Source organism: Choloepus didactylus, chromosome 17 (assembly GCF_015220235.1).
Source record: "Choloepus didactylus isolate mChoDid1 chromosome 17, mChoDid1.pri, whole genome shotgun sequence".
NCBI classification, from domain to species: domain Eukaryota; kingdom Metazoa; phylum Chordata; class Mammalia; order Pilosa; family Megalonychidae; genus Choloepus; species Choloepus didactylus.
Genome location: NC_051323.1, coordinates 21,658,901 through 21,686,017, shown reverse-complemented (window position 1 = coordinate 21,686,017; position 27,117 = coordinate 21,658,901). Strand labels below are relative to the sequence as shown.

At 41.0% G+C, this 27,117-nt stretch overlaps 1 protein-coding gene across 6 annotated transcripts in view; it reads right to left on the bottom strand.

Annotated features, from left to right (window-relative positions):
• Positions 1-13,012: 13,012 nt before the first annotated feature.
• The window catches only part of C17H2orf42 (chromosome 17 C2orf42 homolog), a 29,201-nt gene continuing 15,096 nt past the window's right edge, over positions 13,013-27,117 (bottom strand). For all 6 annotated transcript variants that reach the window (XM_037807406.1, XM_037807408.1, XM_037807403.1 and 3 more), the window contains 5 exons: positions 26,097-26,201; positions 23,170-23,277; positions 21,035-21,135; positions 19,455-19,617; positions 13,013-13,484 (listed from right to left, as the gene is read on the bottom strand). In XM_037807406.1, coding sequence (XP_037663334.1) covers positions 13,294-13,484; positions 19,455-19,617; positions 21,035-21,135; positions 23,170-23,277; positions 26,097-26,201 — 668 coding nt within the window. In that variant the 3' untranslated portion in view covers positions 13,013-13,293. The remainder of the gene's footprint in view (positions 13,485-19,454; positions 19,618-21,034; positions 21,136-23,169; positions 23,278-26,096; positions 26,202-27,117) is intronic.

The window sequence follows — 27,117 nt, the reverse complement described above, 5'->3', positions numbered from 1 at the left end:
ACTATCTTTCAAGCTGTTTGTATATTATGTTATTTCAACTACACAACTATGTTATGGGACAGGTAATACAATATAAAATAATCTCTATTTTATAGATGAGACAATTATGGCTCAAAGTTATTCATCCAGTAAATATCAGAACTGGGAAGTGAAGGGCATAAAGTCCATGCCTTTATTTGTAATACCAAAAGCCTGAAAACAACCTAAATGTCCACCTACGGGGACTCGTTAAATCACAGTACATCCATATAATGATCCTCTACAGCCACAGAAATAAAAACCAGGGTGCTCTCTATATACCAATTTGGAAATGTTTCCAAGATACAGTGTTATGTGAAAACAAAAACAAAAACTAAAGTTTAGAATGTGTGTCTAGCAGGGCAGTATTTATGTTAAAATGGAGTAAAAAAAAGAGTATATATTTGTTTTAGCTTATATATGCATAAAATCAACTTTAGAAGGATAAACAAAAACCTCATAACAACGGTTATTTATTTGGGACGGTGGAACTGGGTAGATAGGGGACTGTAACAGGAGAGAGACAGTTTTATATTAGTATATACCTTTTTATATATTTTTAGTTTTTGAAACATGTAAGTGAATTAGCCATTTAAAAAAGGAAATACATGTAAACATCTTTTTAAAAGGTGAAAACAAACAAACGACAACAACGTCAAAGCACAACTCCTGTCCTTTCCACGGTACCATATGCCTTAGACACTCCTGGAGGGCAAGTCTGGGATGTGCGGGGCCAGAGCCTCCGGACCCCTCCCGCAGCTCTCTGGTTGGCGTCACCCACAGAAGGTGGAAGACTGCCTTGCCGGTAAGCAGCGCCAGGGCAAGAACACCCTCTTTCCTTATCCCTGGCTTAGAAAAGCAGAGAAACAAAACCAATAGGCAAATCCATTCATCAGCATTTCTAAAGTCAGTTGTTAACCAATCCTCTTCCTGCCCTTTACTCTCCTTCTTTTTTTCCTTTGTCCAGAAAAACCTGGAAGGCCCTGCAACTACTTTGCAAAACGCTTTGCTAGCTCTGGCTCCCTTGTTGTTTTCTTTTTCTCCTTTGGCCTGTGTCATCCTCTCAGGCAAGAATCAAAATCAGCCTTCCTGCCAGCTCGCCTGCTGGGTTCATCTCAGCTTCTTGAAAAAAAAAAAAGAAAAGAAAAAAAGTCTATATTTTCATAGAATCTATAAACCTCAAGTTAGAAGTCATTTTTTCCAACTCCTCACTTAAAACAGAATATCCCAGTTGTAAAATTTAGCAGAGTAAATCTATTTAAAAACACATCCCCTTGGTTTCACTTTGTCCATCCAATCAACTTGGAGTGACAGCGCGCATAAAAAATCTGCTCTTGCTAAGAATCCCATGGGGCAGATTTATTTGCTTGTAGATTCCAGTAGTGCAGCTCGCCCCAGTAAATTTCCATTCAGTGATTCAGTGACTGTTTATTGTCACCTAATAGGTATCCATCACTGTCTGAGGCTCTATGCTGAAGACAGAAACAAATATGAGAGCCAGCTTCTGCCCTCAAATCTCTAACAACCTTTTTACGATATCTTGAGCTCATAAATGTATCTGCACTAATTTGCTTAGCTTTTTAAATCCATTTGCAAGGTATCAATTATATTGCTGAGTGGCAGACATTTCCATGGTTAGCTGTGTGCCAAAAATATGATTTATGGAAATAGCTTTCTCCCCCACCTCTCCCTTTTTTAAGGTTTTGGGGAAATAGTTTTTGTATTGCAGATCACAGCCAAAATTCAAATTCTAGGTAACATAATCTATATAAGATTCACTAACCTTTCAGGCTGTTAGTTTAGTCATAACAGTGTCCTAGCTTTCAGCTTTCATTAGCTAGGATTCCTTGGCTAATGTGCAGGGAATTTGAGATGTGTGCCAGGTGTGTTCAATGAAAGGTTTTGCTCAAATCAAATGTGAGTCTAAAAGCAAGTCATTTTCAGAGATGCTGAACTTGGCAGGGATTCAGGTGTCTGGGACCATACCGTATACCTCCCCAGAGGACACTCTGCCAGAACACTTCCATTGAGCTTTGCTATATTTGTTGGGAACATAGAGCAGAAAGCCCCGTGGTGACAGCAAGCCCACTCCCTATTACACATGTACAGCATCACCAGGCATGAGACTAAGAGATTCATTATTTACTGGATTATTCTCAAAGGAAAACCCCAACCAGGCAGACCATAATGAGCCCCACAGGCTGTAAGAAGCAGCAAGAAGCTACTGCATAGTTGCAGCTTCCACACATCCACACAAAACACAAGATCAGAAAGAAGGAGCAATATATTACTCAGGTTTCCTGTCAGGACATCCTGGATTGAAACACAGTCTGTCACTGAAAAATATAAGATAACCGACAGATGGAAAACTGCCGGATCATGTCCCTGGGAATCTTAGAAATCTGTCGGCTTGGAAAATAGAACTGGAAAGCAGGTATGAAAATCTCCCAATCCCATGAATGACGAGTAGTTTTTCCTCCTGGTAAAGAGGAACATGGGAAGGTGGGGAACACAAGCTGATTCAAGGAATCTGGCCTGGGGAAGCCTCTGCACATAGAATCTGAGCATGCAAACAACCTTGGACCAAATATGTATGTCATAAGGATATGACTAACTCAGGGTGCAATCCCTACTGCATAAAATGGCAGGTCCAATTTTACTTGTAACTCTGAAGACTGCCTGTGAGTTCCCTAAAACCCATGGGCCCTTCAAATCTCCTCCTGTGTCCTTGGACATTGAACAGCATAAGCTCAATAGGGAACCACAGCTTGGAGGAGAATCCATTAAATGCAGGGCTTGGCCAGGGCCTGGGCTGCCTGGGCTTGTCATGGAAAGCTCAGGATCAAACAGAGTACTCATCCATTAATTAATTTATTCACTCATTCAGTGAACATTTATTACGCACCTCTAAGATGTCAAGCACTGTGCCAGGTGCCGGGAATGCAAAGATGAAGAAGACTCAGTTCCCTGTCTTTAAGAAGTTTACAGTAGAATGGAGGGAGTCCAGGGAACCAACTGTTACAACACGGCGTGGAAGGCTCTGTGATGGACATCTGCACAGCATGCTATTGCTATTATTGTTGTATATCCTGCCTTGTTTCAAATATGGTGGCACCTAGAAAGTTCGGAAACAGTAACCAGAGACTATGATGATTAAGTTGAACACCTCAGCAAAGGTACTTGGGCCACATGTGCAGAGGTATAGAGGAGAGAGAGAAGGTATGGCCCGGGCTGGGAACTGCACGTGTTTCAGCTGGATGGGGTATAAAGGGTGAGAGTGTGGATGGAGGATAAAGGGTGGGTGGGAGAGATGAGGATGGATGGAGAAATTAGCAGAAACCTAGCCCTTGTTGTCATGCTAGGACAGGAGCTGGGTTTTATGTTTGTTCTGTCCCCCATGGGACCCGGATGGTGAGGGATACATCTAGTTGCTGACAAACATCTGAAAACAATGAGAAGCCACTGGAGGGTTGTGAGTAGGGGAGTAACAAGACCAGACTTGCTTAATAGATAGGGCATGCTAGGGGAAGACTTGAAGAGGATGAGAGTGGATTCAGGAAGACCAGGTAGGCACCTTGCAGGGATCCAGGTGAGAGACAAAGATGGGCTGAATAGTGCTAGTGGCAGTGGAGGGAAGCGGGTGGATGTAGGATCAGCACCTTATAGAGGAAAGAGGGGACTACCATTTTCAGGTCAAAGATATAGATACTTTTATGATTTTGCATGGGCACTGCCAAACCAAATTCAAAAAGTATTGGCCAACCTGCAGATTCTTCAAAACTACACCTGTGTTCTCCTTTCTTATAGACTCTTTTTTCACAGGTTATAGAGGTGCTGTATCCCCATTGTCCATTACTGTGTGTCTGTAGGTGGTGCCACTTCTCAGGTCCCCAGAGAACTTCTCTTATGGGTGCTTGTTCCCTTTGTCTCTTCTGTGCAGAGGAAGCAAAAAGGGGAAACACTGTTCATAAAAGAATGGCACTTAGCTACCTTTAAAGTGGCCAACCTCCTTCCATACCTGGGTGATAGGTGAAGGGGCTCCATCCTTCTCTCTTTCCAGAATGTTTAAGCCTGAAGGACTGAAAGAGATTAATTCAAGTCCTTATTGTGCAGAAGAGGAAGCCAGAAGAGGTGGAGGGACTTGCCCAGGGACAGAACTGGAGAGCAACAGAACCAGCATGAATTCTCCAGCACCCTTTCTATGAAGAGGCACCTTTAATTTCCCCAGTCTTATAATGACCACACGGATAACATGCAAGTGGACAGATGATGCCAGGAATGTAGATTACTGTGCCAAGTTCAGCTACCAGCCCTACTCCTTTTTTTTTGAAATCTTCCCCCTTAACTTGCAGTATCTCCAGCCTCAAGCCTACATCTGAAGACAAGGAACCTCCTGAGGAAACACGTGGTCTCCACAGATTCCAGAGCCACCCGTCTCAAGGCCTGACTTCCTCCTCACCCCATCCCACACCCCCCATCCCTGAGGCAGGAAGTGGAGCTGCGAATATGCTTCTTTACCTCTTTCCTCCCTGCTTAGCTCTATCGCATTTCACCAAGTCTGCACTGTTATTTTCTTAGAACTATGTTTATACTTAGGGGTCTGAGGTAAAATCCTCTGTCATTGCACCTGGCTTTTTCTGGCTTTCAGGGGAAATGCTCTATTCAGAAATCATTGGTTATTTTCCCTCAAGCAAGGGAACACCAACAAATTTTACCTCCTGAGATACAACCTGGCCAGCTCCCTTGACTCACAGAAAATGATCAAAGACCGTGTGTCCCTTTTACTTTAACTTGCACATAATTTATTTAAAATGGGAAAGAGGTGCGGCGGACAACACAGCATTTCCTTTCCTCCTTATCCCTTGCTTGTCACAATCTGATACACTATATAGTTTGACCTCTGTCCATTCGTTCATTCATTCATTCACTCTATCCATGTTAGAATGTAACTTTTTTGAGGGCATAGAGTTTTGTTCGTTTTGCTCATTACTGTATCCCCAGGACTAACTCAGTGCCTGGCAAATAAGAGACACAAAAAAAGTAGAATAAACATACTGTTGAATGAATACTTGATTTTTCCTTCCTTTTCTCTGGAGCCTACCACTTCCCTCTTTTGCAACAATGTTTTTCCTTTGGCTTAACAGCTAAGAGATCAGATGACCGCACCAGCACTAGAAGTGCACTTTACTGAAGTGGCAGTGGGTGTTTCTTCTCTGCCTCCTACATTTCACTTACTGAAATCTCATCCATTTTGCAGGTCCTACCCATCTCCTCTCTAACATCATCACTTAACGTCTCCAAGTCCACAGTAATTTCACCCTCATCTGAATCAACACCACTTAACACCTGTATCACTCATCTAGAATGTAGCATTTTCTGTCTTGTGCTGCTTGTATAATTCTCCCGAATATGACTGCAGTAGGAGGGTCAACAATTAGACAAGGGGGTAATTACTTCCTGTCCCACTCTTTCCCCTTCACCCCTTACTCCATAAGCCCCCACGAGGCCGGACTTAACTTGCTGAATTTATCAAGGATTTGGAGCTGAACCTTATGTTTTCAAATTGGTCCACTGTGAGGGGACCCCTCTCTCAAATACCTATTAACCAAGTTCACATAGAGGCCAAGAGACAAATAAACCAAATGCCAATTTACAGGTTTACATAGAGGAATAGTGGACACTCCAGGTGAGCTAGAATGCTTGAATTGGCCCGACTGGCCTACCTTTTTTTTCCCCTGGGTGAATGCAGACTCAAAACAAAAGTAACCAACCTAAAGTCAGCCTTTAGGCAGGCTGCCTCTCCTTTAAGGCAGCCTGAGTCCCTCTTCTCTACTACAGGAGCAGTCTGACCAAGGAAATCATGGAGCTCAATTCCCCTCAGTCAAGATCTGCTCTCCTTTAGGCGATGCCAGGTAGGTCCTGCCAGGGCTTACTTCTATACTTCCAAGGATGGCCAAACTCTTGCTGTTCAGTTCTCCAAACTGGTTAATGGTACAATTGGTTAGATTTAGGCTAAATTACAGTTCCTCCTTTCTGAGATTGTACTTAGACCCCTATGATCAGAGTTTGGGTTGTCCTCAAACGTTTAGGCAACACTATTTACAGACCATCTCTAGGGGCATTTTCACAGATGGCTAATCATCTATTACATTGGTCTGAAGGCAAATTTATTTCCCATCACTTGGGTACATGGGCAGTTTTGACAAAACTGAAGACACTCCTCCAATTAAACTATAAGCACTAGAGGGCACATGCCTGTAGGTTTCAATAAAAATGTCTGCTGACTCAGGACAGGATGGTCTATTTTGGCAGCAAAGGATGGGGGTCAGGGGAGACTCATTCTCCATTTAAAGTGTCCCTGGGTCAACTAAGTTCATCCACTCTCTAAAGCTGAAACACAGAAACTATCTGACTTGTTCAAGACCAAGGACTACCTGCAAAGCCCTGGGTTTTGAAGCACTACTTGAAATCCCTGGGCCCTTTATCCTGGGGATTTCTCTATCCTAAACTCTAGCTAAGTCAAGATTAAAAAAAAAAAAGAAAGAAAAAAAAATGCAAACAGAGAGGGGACTTCTGCCTTTGTTGCCTTTCTCGTCTCTTGCAGTTCCACATACAACTCAGCAGTGGGTAAGGGCTGCCATTCTTGTGGCCTAATACAGAGAACACAGCCACCACTGAGAATCATTGAATCTGAATTACACAGGCACCACATTTCTGCCTTTTGCACTGCTGGCTGGCAAATGAGCAATGGTTTGTAGAAGCAGCAGGTGCAAGGAGAGTGGCTCCTGCCAGATGGTGCTAAAAAAGGCACTCTGATACAGAAGGACTCCCTCCATTAACCTATCCACGGCCAAGGCAAGGGGGTGTGGGCTCATTTGCCCCTCCTCTGCCTTTTGGGCCTTCTCCTGTCTCAAATGCTGCCCTGGATCTGTCACCTAATCTGGTTTTGTCTTGATTCGAATGGCAGGGATGGCCATGGGAGTGGGGATATGGAAGGGAAGGTCATGGGGTAATACGTCTTCACTCTGAGCATCTCATACCCTGGAGAAGGCCTAACCAGAAGGCCTCTTTCTTGTTAGAGAGCCCTGAAACAGAATCTTAGTATGGTCTTCAACATCACTGGTTCCACTACTTCCCTGCTGAGTCAGTTTCCTCATTCATAAAAAAAATGGTAATTCTACCAGGCTTACAGGGATATTGTGGGGATCAAATGAGAGAGAACCTGGATGAACAGCCTTATTACAGTCCCTAGGACATGCTAAATAAGCATTTCAGTATAGTTTCATTCCTCCCAGGAGTCTTGCACTTGGTCCAGTCCTCTAAACCAGTTTCATATAATCTGCTAGAGGCTGGCTTATTCCCAGGGTTGGGGCCATCCCAGGAAAGATGAGTGGGCCATAGCTATGCCATATGAGATGAAGGAGTCAGGAACGGGGCAGCAAGAGGAGAAAGTGAGCTGAAGGGTGCTCCCAAAGTAGTGCCTTGGTTCTTGCTCAGAGAAATTTCCCCAAAGTATTTCCCCAAAGTTGTGCCTTGGTTCTTGCTCAGAGAAATTTCCAGTAACCAGCCCTCCCCTAAATCCCTACCAGGCCCCAGATTCAACAGGTCATAGATGAGCCGTTCAGGATGCCACCTTTTATGTCAAAGCCACTTGGCAGGTTGAGGAGCTCATAGTAGAAAAGGGAAGCTCTATTAAAAACCAGTATAGGAAACCATACAAAAGCCTTTTTTACCCCCTTTCTTTTTTATTTTTTTTTTTACGGACTCCCCAGGGCTTAATACCCTTACAAAATGGCTCTGAAGACCAGGTGGGAAAAAGGGGAAAAGTAAATTAGATATTTTGACTGGAAGCCCTTACCATTGCTGAGGACTTTCTACTAACGAGTCTGTGACGTGTGTGGTATTAGCTGTATCTTACAAGGACGAAAACCAAAAGATCCTGAATTTCTTGCTCAAAGCAAAAAGCAAGCTGCAGGCCAGAGTTCAAACCCAGATCTCTTTCTAGAGCCCACGTTCTTTCTCTTGCACCACCTGCGCTAACAGCCTGAGTGAGGGTTATCTAATGCTAGGGAGGCGAGGGAGACGTGGGGGACATGGTGGGGAGACGACAACGTGAACCGCGAGCCAAGGCAAGGAGCGGGCTGGCTCTATGGGCGCAGCTGCTCCGTCCCTGCAGGACCGCGCCGGCGGGAACTGGGAGTGCGGCCCGGCCCCATCCCACGTGTCCCGAGCCCACTCCGCTGCCCCAGGAACCGCGGGCTGGAATCCAGGCCTAGGGCCGTCCGCAGGCCAAGGGTGCGGCCACTGCGGGAGCCAAGGAGTTTGTACTCAGCCCAGGGGCGGCAGAGAATATAAAGGCGCCCGGGACGGTCAGGGCCCGCCTAGGGGCGGCCCGGTAGGCTAAGGACCCTCGGGAGATCCGCGCCAGGCCGCCGCCGCCCCTCCCCGCCGAGCCTGCGCGCCCGCCTCGTCAGCAACTTTCTCGCAGCACCGCCCAGCTGGCGGGCCTCCGCTCTGCCCCACACTGGGTCACGAGGCCGGGACCGGAGCGTCCGGGGCGGGCGCGGCCTTGAGCCCTGAGGGAGCCTGCCCTCGGCCACACTCGCCCCTCCCCACCCCTCACGCTGCGCGGGACGCAGCGCGCGCCACGTCCCCGGCCCCAGCCCCGCCCCGGCCAGCCACGCGGGGAACCCTGGTGACGTCATCACCCTCCAGCCCTCGTATTCCCGCGCTCTCCAGAAAAAACGCGAAGATGGTGACGTGTCTGGCAGGCCAGTGCGGCTGCGCGGGAGGCGTCGGCAACTGAACGTCCTGCGGCGCCGCCTGGTGGAATAATACTCAGAAGCGGGTGCGGGCGTGTGGAGAGCGTGGTTGACGTCATCTTCCGGAGGCAGCTGCCTCGTGATCTGCAGCCGCCCCGTGGTTCTCCACCGCTGTTCTCTTTTTGTTTTCTCCTCTCTGCAGATACTGCAGAAGCTGGGTTTTTATGCCCCTTATTTTAGGCTATACACTTTGCCTTTTTGCTAACTTACCAAAGTAATGTTTATAATAGAAAAGTTGAAGGGAAATGATAGGAGGAAAATAAATACTAGCCGCACCCCCCAGTCATCTTTAATCTTTCATCATAGTCCAGACTTTATTCTTTTGCATTAAACAAAATTGTGATCTTGATGTATAAGTGTTATTAAATATAAAGATACCTAAGAATGGACGGAAGTCACCATTCGAGCCTCAAGGCTAAAGTAGAGAACGAGGTAGAAGAGGAAGAGAGAAGCTCTAACAATAGGAGGAAGGGTAATAGCTGATATTTAACGAGACTTTAACACACAGTATCTAATTTAATACTCGCTTCATCCAGATGAGGGAAATTTGTCCAAGGTCCTACCGTTAGTAAACCAGCGTAGTTGGGGTTTCGAACCCAGGGCTTAAGGTCTTAAATTTAAGATAGAGGCAATGGTGAGGAGAGCGAAAAAGTGGTGCTAGGGGACAAAGGAGAAAAATTGCAGGAAATTTATAGGAATACAGAACCGACTTTCTGCTTCTGTAACTTGGGCTGAACTATTTCCAAGGAACAATGCGAGTATCTTCATGAGCTGGCGCAACTTTGCGGGAGATGGGCACAAAGCAGCTCACACTAACAAATAGCCTTTAAACTCCAGGCGTACCTTAGCTATGTGCTGAGGCAACTAGTGACTGAGCGCCGCTTATCTCCAGCACTGTCCTCCCCATAGGTGGCAAGGAAAGAGAGTAGAGAGATCACAGTTATGGAGTGGCTACTCAGTACCAGGACAGGCATTAGACCTCACTGCTCAAAATTCAGTCTTCAGTCCAGCATCATCCCTGCAGTCCAGAACTTTCTGCATCACCTGGGAGCTGACTGGAAATGCAGAATCTTGAACCCTACCCTACAACTTCTGAAGCAGAATATACATTCTAACTATATTCGGGAGTGATTCCTATGCACATTCAAGTTTGAGAAGCACTATTGTAGAACACATCATCCTGCTCCCTTGGTGAACCACGTGGGATGGTGGAAAGATGTGAGGGGAGCTTGCAGAGCTGGATGGTGGGAGGACAGCAGACAGGGAACAAGGTCGGCAAGGAGGTTTAAAAGGAGAATCAAATTAGGAGTGTCAGAAACAGATGCAGAGGAAGAAAATCAGGAAATCAGAATCTGGGAGATGAAAAAAGAAGGAGAAAAGGGTTGAGGGAATAAGCAGATTCATCTTGGGAAAATTCACAAATAAACACAAATAAACTCAGGCTATTTATCCCCTTTTTTGTCCTGGGACTTACGCTTCAGAGGGCCCAGTTTATTTAAAGGGCTTGTGGGAAGGCAGCCTCTGCCCATTCCCTTGTCTTAAGCAGAGTGGAGTGCGATTTCTCCTTGATTTTTCTAGTGGAGGGCATTTCCTGGGATCTTTGTGACATGGGAGAACCAGGGATAGGAGCTGGCTGAGGTACCAACTGAGCAGTGCCTCTTGGATGACAGGAAGAGGTTGCCCAGCATAGGTGGCCAGGGCTGGGGTGTGAGGCATGTTTATGCGTATGCACGTGTGAGCTGTAGGGAAGGCCAGGGCACTGGCAGAATGGACATGACAGGCATTAGTGAAAGATGAGGAGAACCCCTATCATTGGGCATTGCTGGGCCCAGAAGGCCACAGGGCTGATGACATCTGGTACCTCCAGAGAGCAGGTGGTAGGCATGCAGACCTTTGCTCAGGTGTGTGGTTCTTGTTGTCAGATTTCCTGGAGGTCCCTAAGTAGCCTAGCACTTCTCTAAACTGAGCAAGCTCTTCAAATGACAGCAGTACTTGTAGGGGCAGGGACAGGGTAGTGTTCTGCTTGGAGGAGTAGCAAGTTGTTGTTCACTTGGAGCCATGGTGTTAGGGGCCTAGCCATCTTGCCTAAAGGGGATGGTTAAGAAAGCATTCTTCTCAGACCTGTTGATGCACTTAGCCTGAGGATGATCAGTCTCTGCAGAAGACCGAAGGCTGTGTGGACATGGAGGGTTTTGAGCTGTGTCCTCCAGGGTATAAATGGTGGCTCAGCAGGAGAGGCAGCAGCTGACCCATCCTTGGAGATGGGAGATTCTCTTCATTAACAGGGAGGGGGTGCAATGGATAGTGCAGATGGGAGTGTGTCTGGGTGGGGAGGCAGGGCAGCGCAGGGTTGGAGGAATGGTGGGAGGGAGTTCTGGTGGGACCCTCTAGAAGGGTGTGGAGTGGGTCTGAAATGAGGTCAGTGCTGATGGTGTTCCAGAGATGTCTGGGTCCTGGTGGTGGGTGCAGTGGTCTATTGGTCCTCCTAGGCCCATGCTTGACCTGAGTAGATAAGATGTCAAGTTAAAAAAAAAGGGGTCAGTGCAACCCCATTCCAGATTTTGATGGAATGTGATGGTGTGCTGGGGTGGCCCTGGGCGAAGACCTTAGCGCTTGAGTGGGGGCCTCTTTGGGTCCTCATTTGCTGCCCCAGCCATGTATTTCATGGCCCTTCTGGATCACAGTCAGCTACTGCTACATCCAGGCATTTGCCTGCCACCTACAGCAGTTACTCTTGGTCCAGAAGCTATGCTTGTCGACCTCAGAGGTCCCACGTTGAAGGATTTCTCAGAATGGGGCAATGCCTGTCTTCCGTCAAGTGTTTTTGCTTTTCAGGTAGGCCCTCTGCCTCGCCTGGCTCGTTTCTCCTCTTCTCCACGCTTTTCCAAACATGTCCTTTCTGTTAAATCCCAGTAAAAGTTCTACTTTCTCCTTAGACGTTCCTGGAATCTCTTCACTGATTTCCCCCATTGTCTGAAGCACTTAGGAGCTAGTCACAAAAGTTAAACCCTCAGTCATACAGGGGGGACATCAATGAGTTTGCCTACCCATCCCACTCTTTTAGGGGCACAGCTCCCGTTCTACGGAAATGCTCCTCCCCCCATTTGGGACAAACAAAGCCCTTCTAGGAAATTTTGCCCTTTGGATCAGAGAGAGAGAGAGTAGAGCAGTCAGTTCTCCAGTGTGGAAGTCATACTTTCAGGAGCTTCTGGAGCCAGAGTTCCTACCAGGAGGAGGAGCCACTCTGTGCTGAGAGTTACTGAAGCCACAGAGAGCAGCACAGATGGGTTAGATGGGCCCTGGCTCCAGGGTGCTGAGGCCCAGTTGCACCCCCAGCTCTGCCCCAATCTTCAGCCCTACTTTAGAGTCCATGAACCAGTTATTCATTCCCATTTTTGCCTAAGCTGGTTTGAGTTTGTTCCATGTGCAAAGAAAACCAAGATTCTTCTTCATATTGATTTTTCTTGTCTTCCCAAGGACATCTAATTATAATGAATTTATGTCAAAGCAGCATGATAAAGTGGACAGAACATGCAGTTTAGAGTTGAACTAAACACTATTTTTAATGCTGTTTCCAGCAACACATGTAACCTGAGAAAGGCTGTTTCTTTAACTTTATAAAAGAAGGGGTAATGCCTAAACACAAAAAGAATAATGAGACCTGAGAAAAATGATTGAGAATGAAAATGAAAGTGCCTGGCACATAGTAGAAGTGTAGAAAATATTCTTTTCTTTCATTTTACTTTGAAGACAGGTTTCCACTTCTGTGCTAGGAATTGAATTTTGCCAGCTGTTAAGCTCTTCTGGAGAATACAGAAGGCAATAAAATATCAAGCGAATAAACAATTATATAAGCATTAGTTTGAAAGGTCAATATTCCCTCTACACCTGGACCTCTTTTTCCCATTTCATTATCATCTAAACCCCCCAGAAGGCTGTAATTTTATAAACAGGCCGACACGAGGTATACCTTGGGAAAACTAGTGACACTATGCTTTATTTGAGAGCAGAATAAAGGGCACAGCTGCAGTTCTGCTAGGATTGTCCATAACACTCTGCCCTAACCAGGCTATTACCAACTTTCCAACACTGCTGGTGTCAGGCTGAGTGCCCTAACTTCTTAGAAAGAGAATTAGAGAATGGGTGAAACAAATGCTTAAGCTGAGCCCATAAAAGAGGAAAAGAGAACTGGTTTCCTTTTTATTCCTTCTACAACTTTAGCAGAAATATTGCCCAAGTTATAATGAAGACTATACACAGTGGCACCAAAAAGGCTATTTACTAGAGCTTTTCTTCAACAGAACCCACTTGAATGCTTTGAGAAAGTCCATCTTCACTACGGAACAGGGCCATCTAAGTGTCTAACTAGTATTTAAAGTTGTCAAGGGGTGGGGATGTGCAAATTTAGCAATAAAAGACACTTCTGTTCTGCCTCAGGGGAAAGTGATGGTGGTCAGTGGGTGCCAGTTCCAAGGGGCTGGTCTGGGGGCGACCGCTGATCTTGGAACCCCGCCACATGCCCATTCCGATGGTGTCCATACTCAAACTTGATCCGCAGCTCGCCAATCTTGGATTGGGGAAGGATATCTGGGATCCACTCGATGATGAAAGGTGTTGGCTCCTTTTGATCTGGGGAAGTGTTGCCTAAAAAGAAAAAAAGGAACATTGATTAGTACAATTCCACCCGATTCTCTTGGGTATTCTTAACAGTAAGAAGTTACTTCCTGCTCTGGAGCAGAGCCTCTTCTGTCCTGACAGTCAGAAGGCTGGGTAGGTTTAGAAATTCAATGGTTATTGCGATCTCAGATTTCTTGACCACTATGAAGTGAAAACATATATATCTAATAATAGAGCTTACTGATGTTTCAGGCTAGGGTGACAGATGGCAAATTCAAAGCAAAAAAACTCAGATACAATTATTTATACCTGCCAGTCAAAAAATGAAGGCTCTCAGGAGATAAAAGTAAAAACCAAAAATGTAAAAACATGTGAGTATAAGAAAACAAGAAAGGATACAGGAGAAAGAACCTATCTAATGATGTATATACCTTTTCCTCTCAGTACCTTTCTTCTGACTTCACAAGCTAATATTTTATTTTTTACTTCATTGTCTTATTCTCTCTCGACTCCAAGCAGTCACCCTTTCTATACCCCATTCCTCCATTTTTTGGTCATTTCCTTCTAACATTTACCAAGATATCACTTATATGAGAAGAAACAAATAAACAAAGCCCCCATCTACCACAGACTAATGACCTTGTGGGTGGGTGTTTTTGGTCTGTTTGGTTCCTTCTGACTGTAAAATATTAATATTAGGTATTACCTGACTCTTGTTTTTATCACAGACATCTTACCATAGCTCCCAGTTCAAATGCTAGCTGGCTGAGAGCCTTCCCATGGAGCTGCTTCAACTTTTCACATAAATATCAATGAAGACATAGAAAAAGCAGAGAACTCACAACAATGAAAAAACTAAGACTATTGCCAGCATCTGGGAATAAATATAAAGCAGATGGAGATGGATGGTGAGAATCCTCCTCAGGCCTCTGCCCACAGCATAGTCCAGCTTTTCTTCGTACAGGGAGGCAGCATGGGAAAAGGTAGGAAGATGTTTTGTGCCTCCCACGGTTTATGCCCAGACTAGAATTTGTACAAACTAGAAAATAAACAGTCCCACTTGGTACTCTTCAAAAAGCCTGGCACCACCCCCTGAAACACACACACATACACAATGTACCTGCATTCTTGATGACTGCAAAAGAGATCTGAGGGACAGTAGGTGCATGATTAAAGCTGACTCACAGTGGCAGAATGTATTATGGAAGGTGCAGTCTGCACAAGTAAAGCAATGCAGGTAGGGGAAAGAGGGAGGAAAAACCCTAGAAAACCACATGTTGACAATTTTAGTTATGAGTGTTTTCCACACATTACATTGGTTCAAATTAGCAAAGAAAGAGGTGGAGATGCAGGGAGATGAACTCTGACAGAAAAGAGAAACACCCGGAACGGGGCTGGGAATTGGGCACTCGTCCTCCATCTGTAGATCTGAGGAGGGGATCTGGCCATCAGCCAAAGTGGGTCCCAGGCAATCTGTCTGTTGCCAAAACTTGACCCTGGACCAGCCTTCCTCTGTTTAGGAATAAATAAGGAAAAGAAAAAGAAGTAAAAACAAAACACCCTGCATTACAAAAAAAAGGGGGGGGGGGTGTTTTGAAATAGAACAGTTAGAAGAATCAAGGGAAGAGAAAGCAATTACTACTGTATGCCAAAGAAAACTCCAGCAAACTGTTTGGCATCCTCGAGAGGACAAAATAAGACCCAATCTTTGGGAAAATAGGGCCAAAAGAATTATAAGGAGAGCCCAGATTGAGAGGAAAAGACAGCTGGATGAGATTAAAAGGGACACTAGCAAGAAAAGGTCAAGTTTCAAGGAAACCACAAAGAAACAGTAGAATTCAAATGTCCATGGTTTTAAGACATATTACAAATCCATAATAATAAAAAAAGTGTGATACTGGCATATGTCTAGACAGATTAAAGGAGTAAAACAGAAAGACCAGAAACAGACACAAATAGAACAGGAATGAAGCATATGGTAAACGTGGCATTTCCAAATTAGTAAAAGAAATACAAAGAAGTGTTTCTTAAAATAAATGGTGTTCATTGATCAGATAACCATCTGGAAGAAAATAAAATGTGGAAACTTACCTTCTTTTATTACATCAAACTAAATTCCAGAAGGTCAAACATGAAAAACTCAGGTTAAATAATGCTTTTGAAAAATGTAGAATTAAATACTAGCAGAGTTAAAAATAAGATGTATGGTAATATCTTCAAAAACAATGAAGAAAATAAAGCACATAAAACATAGATGTCAATTTAGCAAAAATACCAGACATAAACAAAAAGAAAGCACTAAAAATATAAAGCATAGAACAAGAAAGAAGACTATATCAATTATAACAAGCATAAAAAGGATAAATCATTAAAATTGAAGAAAAATCAAAATGAAAACTATAATGTTGATAAGAGATACAACTAAAGCAAAGTGCCACCAAAAAAAGTTAAAAGTAAAATGATGGCAAACATATCAGAAAAATAAAAAAATAAAATAATAAAAACGCTGGTAATTGCAATATTGGATAAAGAAGAATTTGGGACAAAAGTCATCTTTAATGTGATAATGTATATAATTTACAATGACAATATATTTGTCGATAACTCTAATGCAACAACATTGCATTAAAATACTTAAAGGCTTTTAGAAATACAAAAAGATATTTACAGAAACATAATTGCCATAGGAAATTGAATCATGACCCTCCGGTCTTTGGCAAGTCAGAGAGATAATAAATAAAGATAAAGAGAATTTAAACAATAAAACTAGTAAGGTTGACTTAAAATCTATATAAAACTTTGTATCAGGTGAATAACATCTTTTCTGGCATAAATTTATGATCATCTATTAATTACAAAAAAAATAGATAATGAAAAGGCACATCTTTTGACCACAATATCGTAAAACTAGAAATTGATAACTTAAGAATATAAAGATCAAAAGTCGCAATCAGCTGGAAATTTTAAATACAAAATATTGGGGACAAAGAGAAACTAAACTATAATTATAGCCTATTTAGGTAATCCAACAATAAGAACCTTAAATGTTCTTATTATCAAGCATGAATTTTAAAAAATTAACTGAGCATTTCATTTTTTTTAGCATTTCATTTTAAAAGCTATAAAAATAAAATAAACCCAGGAAAATATTAGGAAATTTTTAATGTGTTAGGAGAAATCATTACAGATAAAACCAGAAAAGATTAGAAAACAGAAATTCAGAACACCTGATAAATAAATGTAAGAGCCAGATCTTTGAAAAAGAACATAAAACAGGCAAAATTCTGGTACAGTGTAAACCTACAGATTTAGAACAGAGTTTAAAAGTTATGTGATTATCATCTATACCAAACATTATAAGAATGTACAAAATTTAAATTTTGGATGTAACAGAGTTTTGAAGAAAATGTGAATTATCAAAATTGACTCAAGAAAAGATAGGCACCATGAATACAAGTGTAAATCAGAGAATAAACTGAACAAGCCTCTAGAGAACTGCCTGCAAGAAAGGATTAGGTCCAGAGAATAAATGCTTTCAAACATTCAAGATATTTCGTAAGCTATTTAATTTGAACAAAAGCTTCCAAAAGGTGGAAAGTTTCCAAAATAATTTTCTATATGACTCATACCAAACCAAACAAGGTAACTTCCGTAAAGTAACTGTCATCAGTTCTCACTTATGAACATATGTTCAAAAATCCTAAATAAAATGTGAGCAAATAGAATATACGTAGGTAGTAAAAGGAAAAAAAAGCCAAGTAGAATTTATTCCAGAAGTGCAAGATTATTTTATTATGAGAAATCTATTAATAAAATACATTTTACTAATAGGTCAAAAGATAAACCTCCAAAGATAGCAAAAAGGCATTTCATAAAATTCAATATTAGTTCCTAATAAAACTACTTAATAATCTAAGGATATGATAGATCCTTGTAATATTTAAAAAAGAATTATCTGAAATCAGTAACCGATAGCACAGTATTTAATAGGGAATCAGAGCAGATTTTCCCAGAAAAATATTCTATGAAATGCTAATGGTATTTCCCTGAAAGTATTCACTGGTCAAATAAGTTTTGGAAACTTTAGTCAACAAGTATTTTTATTCAGGGTCTTTTTAATATGCAAATTTATAGAATGAATTTCTATGAGGGAGATATTTTCTGAGATCTGAATATATCTTACAACCAGTGCAGCTTTCATAGGCAAAGTTTCTTTTCCCACCAAAAAAATCTATTATATCAACTGAGCACCTTATAATCAAGGGTCTTAGGATAAAAAATATATATAATGATATGTAGCATTTCTCAGACTTAATTGACCATAGAATGCTTTTTTATTCTAATTAACTTCCTTAATTATTTATGACTTATTACTAGTTCTCTTCAAGACAGAGTTGGAAAATGCTACACTGGAGGAGCTTTTCCTAGGGGCTGAAAAGATAAGCATGTCTGCTAGCTTTGCTATTATTCACTGTTGCTTTGAAATCCTAGCTACTTTTATAAGAAAAAACAAGGAGATAGAAATATTTGATAGGAAACAAAATCATTTTGCAGGGGATATAACTGATTTTCCTGAAACTGGAGGAAAACAATGAATTGCTATTATCACTACTAGGAGTTCATTAAGGGGGCCGGTTTGATAATAAGTATATCCAAATCAAGAGCTTTCCATACACTAATAATAAGTTGGAAACATAATAAACATCCTGTTCACAACAGCAGCAAAATATGTAATACACCTAAGAATATATTCATAAGATATATGCAGGACCTATATGAAGAAAGTTCCAAAACTCTAGTGAGGTATTTGAAAGACTGAATAAATGGAAAGACATTGTCATATCCATGGATAGGAAAATGAATATTCTAAGTCTCTTCACATTAATCTGTAAATTTAAGAAATATACAGTCAATCACAACAGCTTTGGGTTTTTTTTTTAAGAAGTTAACAAAATAATTATAAATTATAAACTTCTCCTGAAAGAATAAAAGTTAAAGAAATGAAGGGGGCCTGCCAGATAGATTACAAAACTAAAATAATTAAAATTTTGGCTGGCATTCACTCATTCACTCATTCATTCACTCAACAAGTCTTCACTATTATGGACCAATTATTATTATTACATTATTTCACAAATGCCCCAATTAAAAATAGTCGGAGAAAAAACAGTTCAAAGACAATACAAAAAGTTCACCATCACTAATACTGAGGGAGAAGCAAATTAAAACAGTGTGATACCATTTTTTGCCTATCAAATCAATAAAGATTTAAAAAAAAGAAGCATTCAAACACGACTGGCAGGAGTAACATACACAAATTAGTACAATCTTTCTGGAGTGCAATTTGGCAAAAACATTCACAAGTTTTAAAAAAATGTATAGATCTTTTGATCCTCCAATCCACTTTTAGGAATTTATCCCAAAGGATATCTTAAATAGGAAAACATCCTAAGTAAGTTAGGAAATAATTAAGAAAATAAAACGTTTCTCTAAAAGGAAGTTAATTACAGCACTGTTTATAGTAGCAAGAAATTTGAATCAACTTAAGCAGGGGACTGATTAGAGTGTAGGACATAAATGAATGTTCTGCAGTTGTTAAAAATAACTTTGCAGATAGACCCAGAAAGCTGTTCATGACATACTACTTTTCAAATGAAAAAAGCAGTTAAGATAGGATCCCATGCTTTGAAAACTCGTTTCATGCACAGAAAAATCCAAAACGGTAACGTCCATGGGGTGGGGGGTGGGTTATAGGTGGTTTTGATTTCTCTCCTTTATGCGTTTTGATTTCTCTATAAAGAACTAGCATTATTTCTGTAACTTTATTTCAAAAACACTGGCTCATATTAAGCAAAACACCTCATTCCATGACTGCCTTTACAAAATAAATGAACATGTCTTCTTTGTTGAAGGTCAAGATCCAAAGCCTAGGACAGTGTAATGCACATAGCTGACCCTCAAAGGAAAATGCACTACTGAAAACACCAATTGACTCACCAACTTTGAGAAAAGTTTTTAGTTCCAAGGGCCGCAGCACTGGTTGCTTCTCTATACGACCATAGGTCTCTGCTATGCTCTCTACTTCCACTTTAGGACACTTAAATAGCTCATAAGTCCCATCTCGGTTCTGGATAAAGCTCCGGGTGATTTCCAAGGGCATCTGGACGCCAAGAAAATACCAAAAAAGGGGAAAAAGGAAAAACTTTCAAAGTGGGCAAATACTTGGATGATAATGGATCTTTTACTTATTCTTTCTTTCTTAAGCATACTCTAATTAAAACTTCCCCTTGTATTTTCAAGTCCATTCTGTCAACAAATCTGCCTCTCTTCCGCACATCGTCTATAGCTTGCCTTCTGTCTCTATAAGCTTAACTTGAGCCCCAGGCAAACCTTATGCCAAGGGAACTCTAGAATCTTCATGGTCACGTGACTGCTAATGGCAAAGACCTGCTCTCAAACCACTTTTACTCCTTCCCTTACTACTCTGCTAGCAGCAATCTTCTCCCAAACACTTTGTTGACAGCACCTAGAGCTCACCTCACATCCATGTGCAGCGTGTGGTCCTTGGGACTGCACCAGACAGACCTTGAACTGAATTCTGTCTTTGCCGCTGAACAGCAGGACGACCCTGGGCAAGTCACCTATCTTCTCAGGGCCTGTTTACTCATCTATTAATGCTGTTACTATGCGCCAAGCATGGTTATAAGATTAAATGAGTCGATATATGTAAATAACACTAGATAGGCAGAAGCAGCTCAGTGATCATTAGCTCTTTGCCCTCACTTGCCTTTGCTCTGGGTTGCTTTGGGGCCTCCCTGACCACCACCTGTCCCAGGCCAGAAGCTGCTGCTGTGACATTTCTGTGTTTTAGGAAGTTCCTCCAGTGTCTTTAGTGCTCACACAGGCCTTTTCTAGAGCTCACATGTTAAGTTCTGTAGCTTAACCAAACAAGATAGCCTTTATGAACATCACAATGCCTCGCAATTAAGCTAGTCTTAGTGCTGGATCACATTATGATGAATTTTCTACAACATAACAGAAAAATCCATCTAGAATTTTCAGGATCTTCTTGAAAGAAAAATGTTTTAAAATGTCTAAGATTTCCCTTGTGAAAGAGAACATGAACTAATTAAAGGGTTAATTTCTCTAGCAAGAACTAAATTGCAGTATGGGAGGAGGGTTTGACTATACTGGACCCACTGATTTTAAAAACAGTAGTAAACCATCTGAAATTATTTATATACTTTCTAGCTGCCTGCCATTCAAATCTTGGGCTTGTCATGGTGACTAAGTGATCATCATTTAATATACAAGAAAAATCCTTCCTGTTTTCTGATACCAAAGGCAGAGGAAACAGTGTACTCCAATTTAAGATACTTTTCAAGCCATAAAGATTTCCCATTAAAATCAGAGTCAGAATTATAAAGCAATGGATATTTCTAAATAATCTCTTATCATGAAGAAAAGGGTCTCTCTTTGGCTTCTATAATTCAAGGTCCAACTGCAAACATACTTCCTACACTCGCTTCCTTTCTTCCCCTCTCCGCCCTCCCACCATTGTGGAAATAAACTCTTACCTCTGGGGTATCTAAGATTTGTTTAACTTGCAGGATATTAGTGATATGCCAGGTATACTTGGAAAAGGTTCCCAGTGGCAAGGCATCTTTCCGAACAAAAGCTTCAATGTAAAAAAGGGATAAAATTAGACTACCAAAAAATAACATTCTCTTTCACTGTATTCGTTCCCCAGTTTCTAGAGAGTTCAATGCAGTGCTATTCTTTCTTTATAAAATCTCAGCACATTAAAAAAGAAATTCTAGGGGCAAATATGTAATATGGCTTTGGCTGAAAAGCAGCAAATCAAATGCTGTGGATTTGTGCCAGATAAAGTTCTTTGATGCTGCTTTGAGATGCCGTTTATTTTTGCTATCTTAGAAACCTGTTTCTTTGTGGGGTAAAGCCACGCACATATGTCCCATTATAAAACAGCCTCTTATAATGTTAGATACGTCAGAGGTCAAATCAGAGTCTCAAAATAATTACATGGAGTTTAAACCTGCCAATCCACTGCTCTGCCCGCAGGATTATAAAGAGGTTTCACAAAAGAGCCTGTGAAAATAGCCAAGGGATGGATTGAAATCAATGTATTTTAGGCCGAGAGTTTAAACTGGAAGACTCAACACTGCCTTGAAGTCAGATAAGCTGGGGAAACAAAGGTTTTTATGGCCCTAAAAATAGTGATTCATAGCAGGCACTACTTGAAAACAGATATAAATCTTAAGAAATCAGTATTATATCATCAAATAACAATATATTGAGGAAAGAGTATTGATTTCCAGTTGCAGTTTCTCTTGGGATTTCTGTCACTGAGCAATCCTTTTCTGCTCCTTTTCTCTCCTTCTCAACTACCTAATAATAAATATCTTGCGATACTTAGTAGAAAGATACTCTAGAAAACCAAGAAATAAGCAGCAGAATAATGTAATTATAAAGTGTCTAAGAATGATACTTAAAAATAAAATCTTCCTTTATCAAAATTTGGGAGTATGGAAAAGACTTACTTTTTGAATACATCTATAACATTCTTCAAGAAGCTGGCCTAGCCCTAACAATGATTAGAAATTGCCACGCTTTTGTGGAAATTGGTTCATTGCTAGAAAATATCAAACTTGGTGGGTACCTTCACTGCACTTCATTTACCAAGCTTGTACTTTCCGGATCTTTGCATGAACATCTTTTTTTAAAAAACATTTTTAAAATTGTGAAATATAACATATATACAGAAAAGTGATAAATTTCAAAATATAGATTAACAGGTAGTTATACAGCAAATTTCAAAGTATAGTATGGGTTACAGTTCCACAATTTCAAGTATTTCCTTCTGGCTGTTCTAATACACTAGAAACTAAAAAGAAGTACCTGTATAATGATTCAGTAGTCATAATCATTTGTTAAATCCTAATTTCTCTGTTACAGCTCCTCCCTCTCATTTGATCATTTTCTCAGTCTTCAGGGATATTTGAGCATTGACCATTCTAACTTCTTCATGCTGCAAAGAGGTGCTGATATTATGGGGTAGGGGAATGTAACTGGTTGATATTCTGGGAGAGACTGGTACCTCTAAGTTTTTGGGCTTATCTGGCATAGGAACAATCTGGAGGTTTTAAGTTTCTGGAAAATAAACTTAATAAGTAAAACTTTTATAGAGTCCTAAACAGAAACCTGAGCTTTCTTTAGGGTTTTCAGGAATACTGTTGGTTGGGGCTTGACATATAGTGCCAATTTGTAATATCTGGCTAAAGCTTCCAAGAGTAACCTCCAGAGTGAACTCCCGACTTTATCTGAAATCTCTTAGCCACTGAAACCTTATTTTGTTACGTTTTCCCCCTGTTGGGTCAAGAAAGAATTGCCAATCCCACGATGCCAAGGCCAGACCCATCCCTGGGAGTCATGTCCCCTGTTGCCAGGGAGACTTACAATCCTGGGAGTCATGTCCCATGTAGTGGGGAGCTTTGCATGAGCTCTTACCTGGAATAAGTATGGGGTCTTGAAAGAATGCAGTCGTTATTTCAAGAGATATATTTATCTGAGGCTTCATGCTCCAAGCATGTGACCAGAGGTCTTAACCCTGGAAATTCCACATGGGGTTTTTCCAAATATAATTCACCCAAGACCAGGACATCTATTACTATTGCAGAGCAAGTTCCCATACCTGTGGTGGAGTTGGGGAGCCGTTTCTTTGCACTTCCTATAGATATTCTCTGTTGCAGGGCATCAAAAAAGGCCTGAGGAATGTGGAACACCAAGGGCTCAGGTTTGCCTACAGGAAATAAGAAGAAACTCTTTCGTTGAAACTCAGTAGGCTTTCTATTGTGCAGACAGAGGGGGAGGAAATGAAATTGAGTGACAACTAAAAAGTATTGTTACCAATGAGACATCTTTATGCGAACGCAAAAAGCAGGCTCTGATTGGCCCTTGTGAGCCAAGCGCTGTCACCAGCCCTACTGTTATTCCTTTGCAATTATAAAAAATAACAGCAGACCCTTGCTATCTACCAAGGATAACTTTACAAATCCCTAATTTAGTAAACATTACCATAGCACAGACTTGTCCCTTTAAAGGGTATGTGAAATGAGATGAGAATGAGGAAGCTGCTCAGTTTCAGGTGGCCAGGACCAAGAATGCCAAGGGACTGCGAAAGTTGGGACAGGATTTATAACAATCAGAATCAGGCTTCATCTCTGAAGATGACCTCAAAGCAGATAAAATGTTTGAAAATAACTTAACAAACCTCTTAGACTTGCAAGATGCTAGGTCAACAGTAAGCCAACAGGCCATGTAGGCAGGGGAGGGGTCTAATGACCTCAGTTTTCCTTAAACAACCCTGCCTAAGGGGCTAAGCCCCTGCAGAAGGAAAACATCCAGAAGACTTAGGTAAGTATTTAACTTCTATTTGCCAGGATACAACTTTTTAAAGAACATCCCTTGACGGAATACACTAAAAGACAGAGGTCAGAAGCCCTTTTGAAACTAAAGGTCAAACCAAAAAATAAAAATGAAAGGTTTTGTAGAATTCCATGGAAAAACTTGGCATTCTTTCTATTGACTGCAGACTGTCACCAACAAAGGTGAAACCACACAAAGGAATTTAAAAATCTTTCATCCAGCAATTCAACTATGAGCTATAAACAAGGATCATTACTGCTCTAAAAGAAGTGCTAATTAACCAGAACTTGATGCTAGAGCTTAGGTTTAAGAATTAATCTTAAAATGCCCTCCTAAAAAACACAGACTTGCAGTCCAGGAGAGAGATGATGGTGACTCGGACAGAGGTGGTGATGGGGATGATGAAAGAAGGTTAACTTGGGTGGGAGGCGATACGGGGATGGGGCGGAGGACCAGTGCAGGAGTATAAACTACATTGTCAATATTCTATTTTCTGTACTGGGATGGGGTTCTCAAGTATTGGACATATTCTTTCAAACAATAAAGAAATAAAATTTTAAAAGGAAAAAAAATCCCACCATATTCTCTCTTTATAACCCAACTTAGCTTATTTTATTGGTTTTCTAAAAAGTGATTTTGAGGTCTTACTTATTCTGAACTATATATAAATATCTAAGCATGTATTTCAAGGCCCTCCCTTCTTGTCCCTCTCCTCACCATAAAGCCATAAATGTTCTAATCTTTCAGAACTTAACTCCTCCCATGGAGTGTCTGCTGTCAGATTACTATTCAGTTTGGGGTACTTGCTTTTTTAAAAATGATATCCATAAACTGGAAGATATTCAGCAAAGAACATCAAGATCATATGAAGTATGTAAAGATGTCACGAGCAGTGTTTGAAGCACCTGGAATGTGGAGCTTGGGAAACAGAAGACCTGTCAGGTGGGTGTGTGCATGCAGTGTCACGGACTGTGACATGCAAACAGGAACAGACCTATTCCACGGGGTTTCAGAGCAGAGAACTAGAACCAACAAGAAATGTTATAGGAAAACATTTCCACTTAGCCTGAAGAAGACCTTCCCCCTAGCTATTACTGCCCAACAATGCTATGTGCTGCCTCAAAAAGCAGTGAGCTCCCAACTATAGAGGCAATGGCAATGAAATGCAACATGTGATCCTGGACTGGATCTAATAATGGAAAAGAAAAAGGCCCAAAAAATATTATTGGGGCACATGAAAAAAGTGGAATACAGACTGAAAGCTTTACATCAGAGATAAAGGTCTTGAACTTGATAATGGTACTTAAGGTGGTTACATAAGTGACTATCTTTTTTCTTAGGAGAGGTACATGGAAGTATTAAGAGTTCAAGGAGCATGATGTATACACTTATACTCAAATGTTTAGAAAACTGATAGATAAATAGATCAATGGACAGAAAGACAGAATGATATGGCAAATGAAAAAATGTTAAATTTGGTGGATCTGGGTATCTGAAGAGAGGTTATTTTGGAGCTCTCTGTATGGGTTTTGTATTATTTTTTGCACCTGTTCTTTAAGTCTGAAATTATTTCAAAATAGAGTTTTTTTTTTGTTTGTTTTTGTTTTTTTTTTAAAGCAGTAACTCTTTAAAACTGGACAAAACTTAGAAAGCCAACCATCAAGGATGCTTTTAAGATGATAGGCGAAGACTGGCTGATGGCCCACTTCTGAAATCTCTGAGGTTCCATGATGCTATAACAAACCACACTTGAAATCCAGCTTGTGTTTTCCAGTCTTCCTCGGCATGGCTGTGTGATTTTATGTAACTAACCTAGTCTCGCATGTTTATATTTTCTCTAAACTTTTCTGCCCCTGGCTTCACTTTTATGTTTGAGGGTAAGAATGGTCTTCTAAGGCTTTGGTATCTCCCTCACGAAACACACCAAGATCAGGGCTACCTTTACTTATTATTTGTTGCGTATTCTTTCTTCCATCTCTAAATTCACTTTGCTGGGCCTGTGTTTTAATTATGTGAGTATTCCTTTCTTTGACTTACTCTATTCACTTTCACAGATTTCCACTTTCTTGTAGCCCTGTGCACTCTGGACTGAAGTCCAATTACTTTTCCTTTCAGAACAGAGTAGAACTACAGCACAATTACTTTAGTTTCTCATATGTTTGGCAATAGCCCAGTTGAGCGACCAATACCTACCATCAAATTGATAGTGCATGGTTTGGTGGATGCGTTCTGTGACACTGGCCAGCCAGTCTTGGAAGGATAAGGTCACTTGTGCCTCATCTAACAGCTGTCCGCAGGCTAGGAAAAGAAAAGAAAGGAAAAAAACTCTTCAGTAACTTTTATCTTTTCTGACAGAATAAACAGTTAATTGAATTTGAAAAAGTCGAGTTTGGACAGAGAAAAAAGAACAAGAAGCTAAAATTCAAAGGAATTAGATAAAGAAATGGAAGATTCTGGGAATTTTTTTTTAAAGAATCCATTTAAAACAAAAGAAATGATAAGCCCTGAGAGAAAACAGATTTAAGATTATTAACCACAGGAAGTTAGCAGCCTTTCAGCACTAAACTATAGAGTTAGGAATGGCCCTGTACAATGGCTGTTTTAGAGATCTATGAATTGGTCCCAGTGCTGATGAATATGTTTATATATGCCCCGAACCCTAACAAAAATGAAGCTATTTGATATATATTAAGGCTGCACACAAATAGATAAGACAGTGATGCATTCACTCTGATACCTTTAAACTCAAAATTTAAAACCTTGTTTTCAAAAATGTAAAAGGGGAAAATGTTCAGAAGTAGATCTGGGTGATGAATGCAAAACTATATGATGGTACTGTGAACACTTGATTGTACACCATAGATGATTGTATGGTATGTGACTATATCTCAGTAAAACTGAATTTAATTAAAAAATTGCAAAAGGAATGAAAATTCACTTTTAAATAAGAGTGAAAGAATAAAATCTTGTAGTCCTGCAGTATATAACTGGAAAATACAGTAAAAAGTGGATTAATTTAACGAGACCAGAGTTTATAGCTGGAGTCAGAGGCTGTGGGACCCAGGACTCCCACCAACCCTGAGTGACCAGGGGCAAGTCTCATCTTTGTCTTCTCTGAAATGACGATGTGATTCTGGATGAAATAAAAATTCAAGAGCCTTCCAGAGTCTTACCATTCTATTCTATTTCTCCTCCTAAAATGTCTTCACATGTC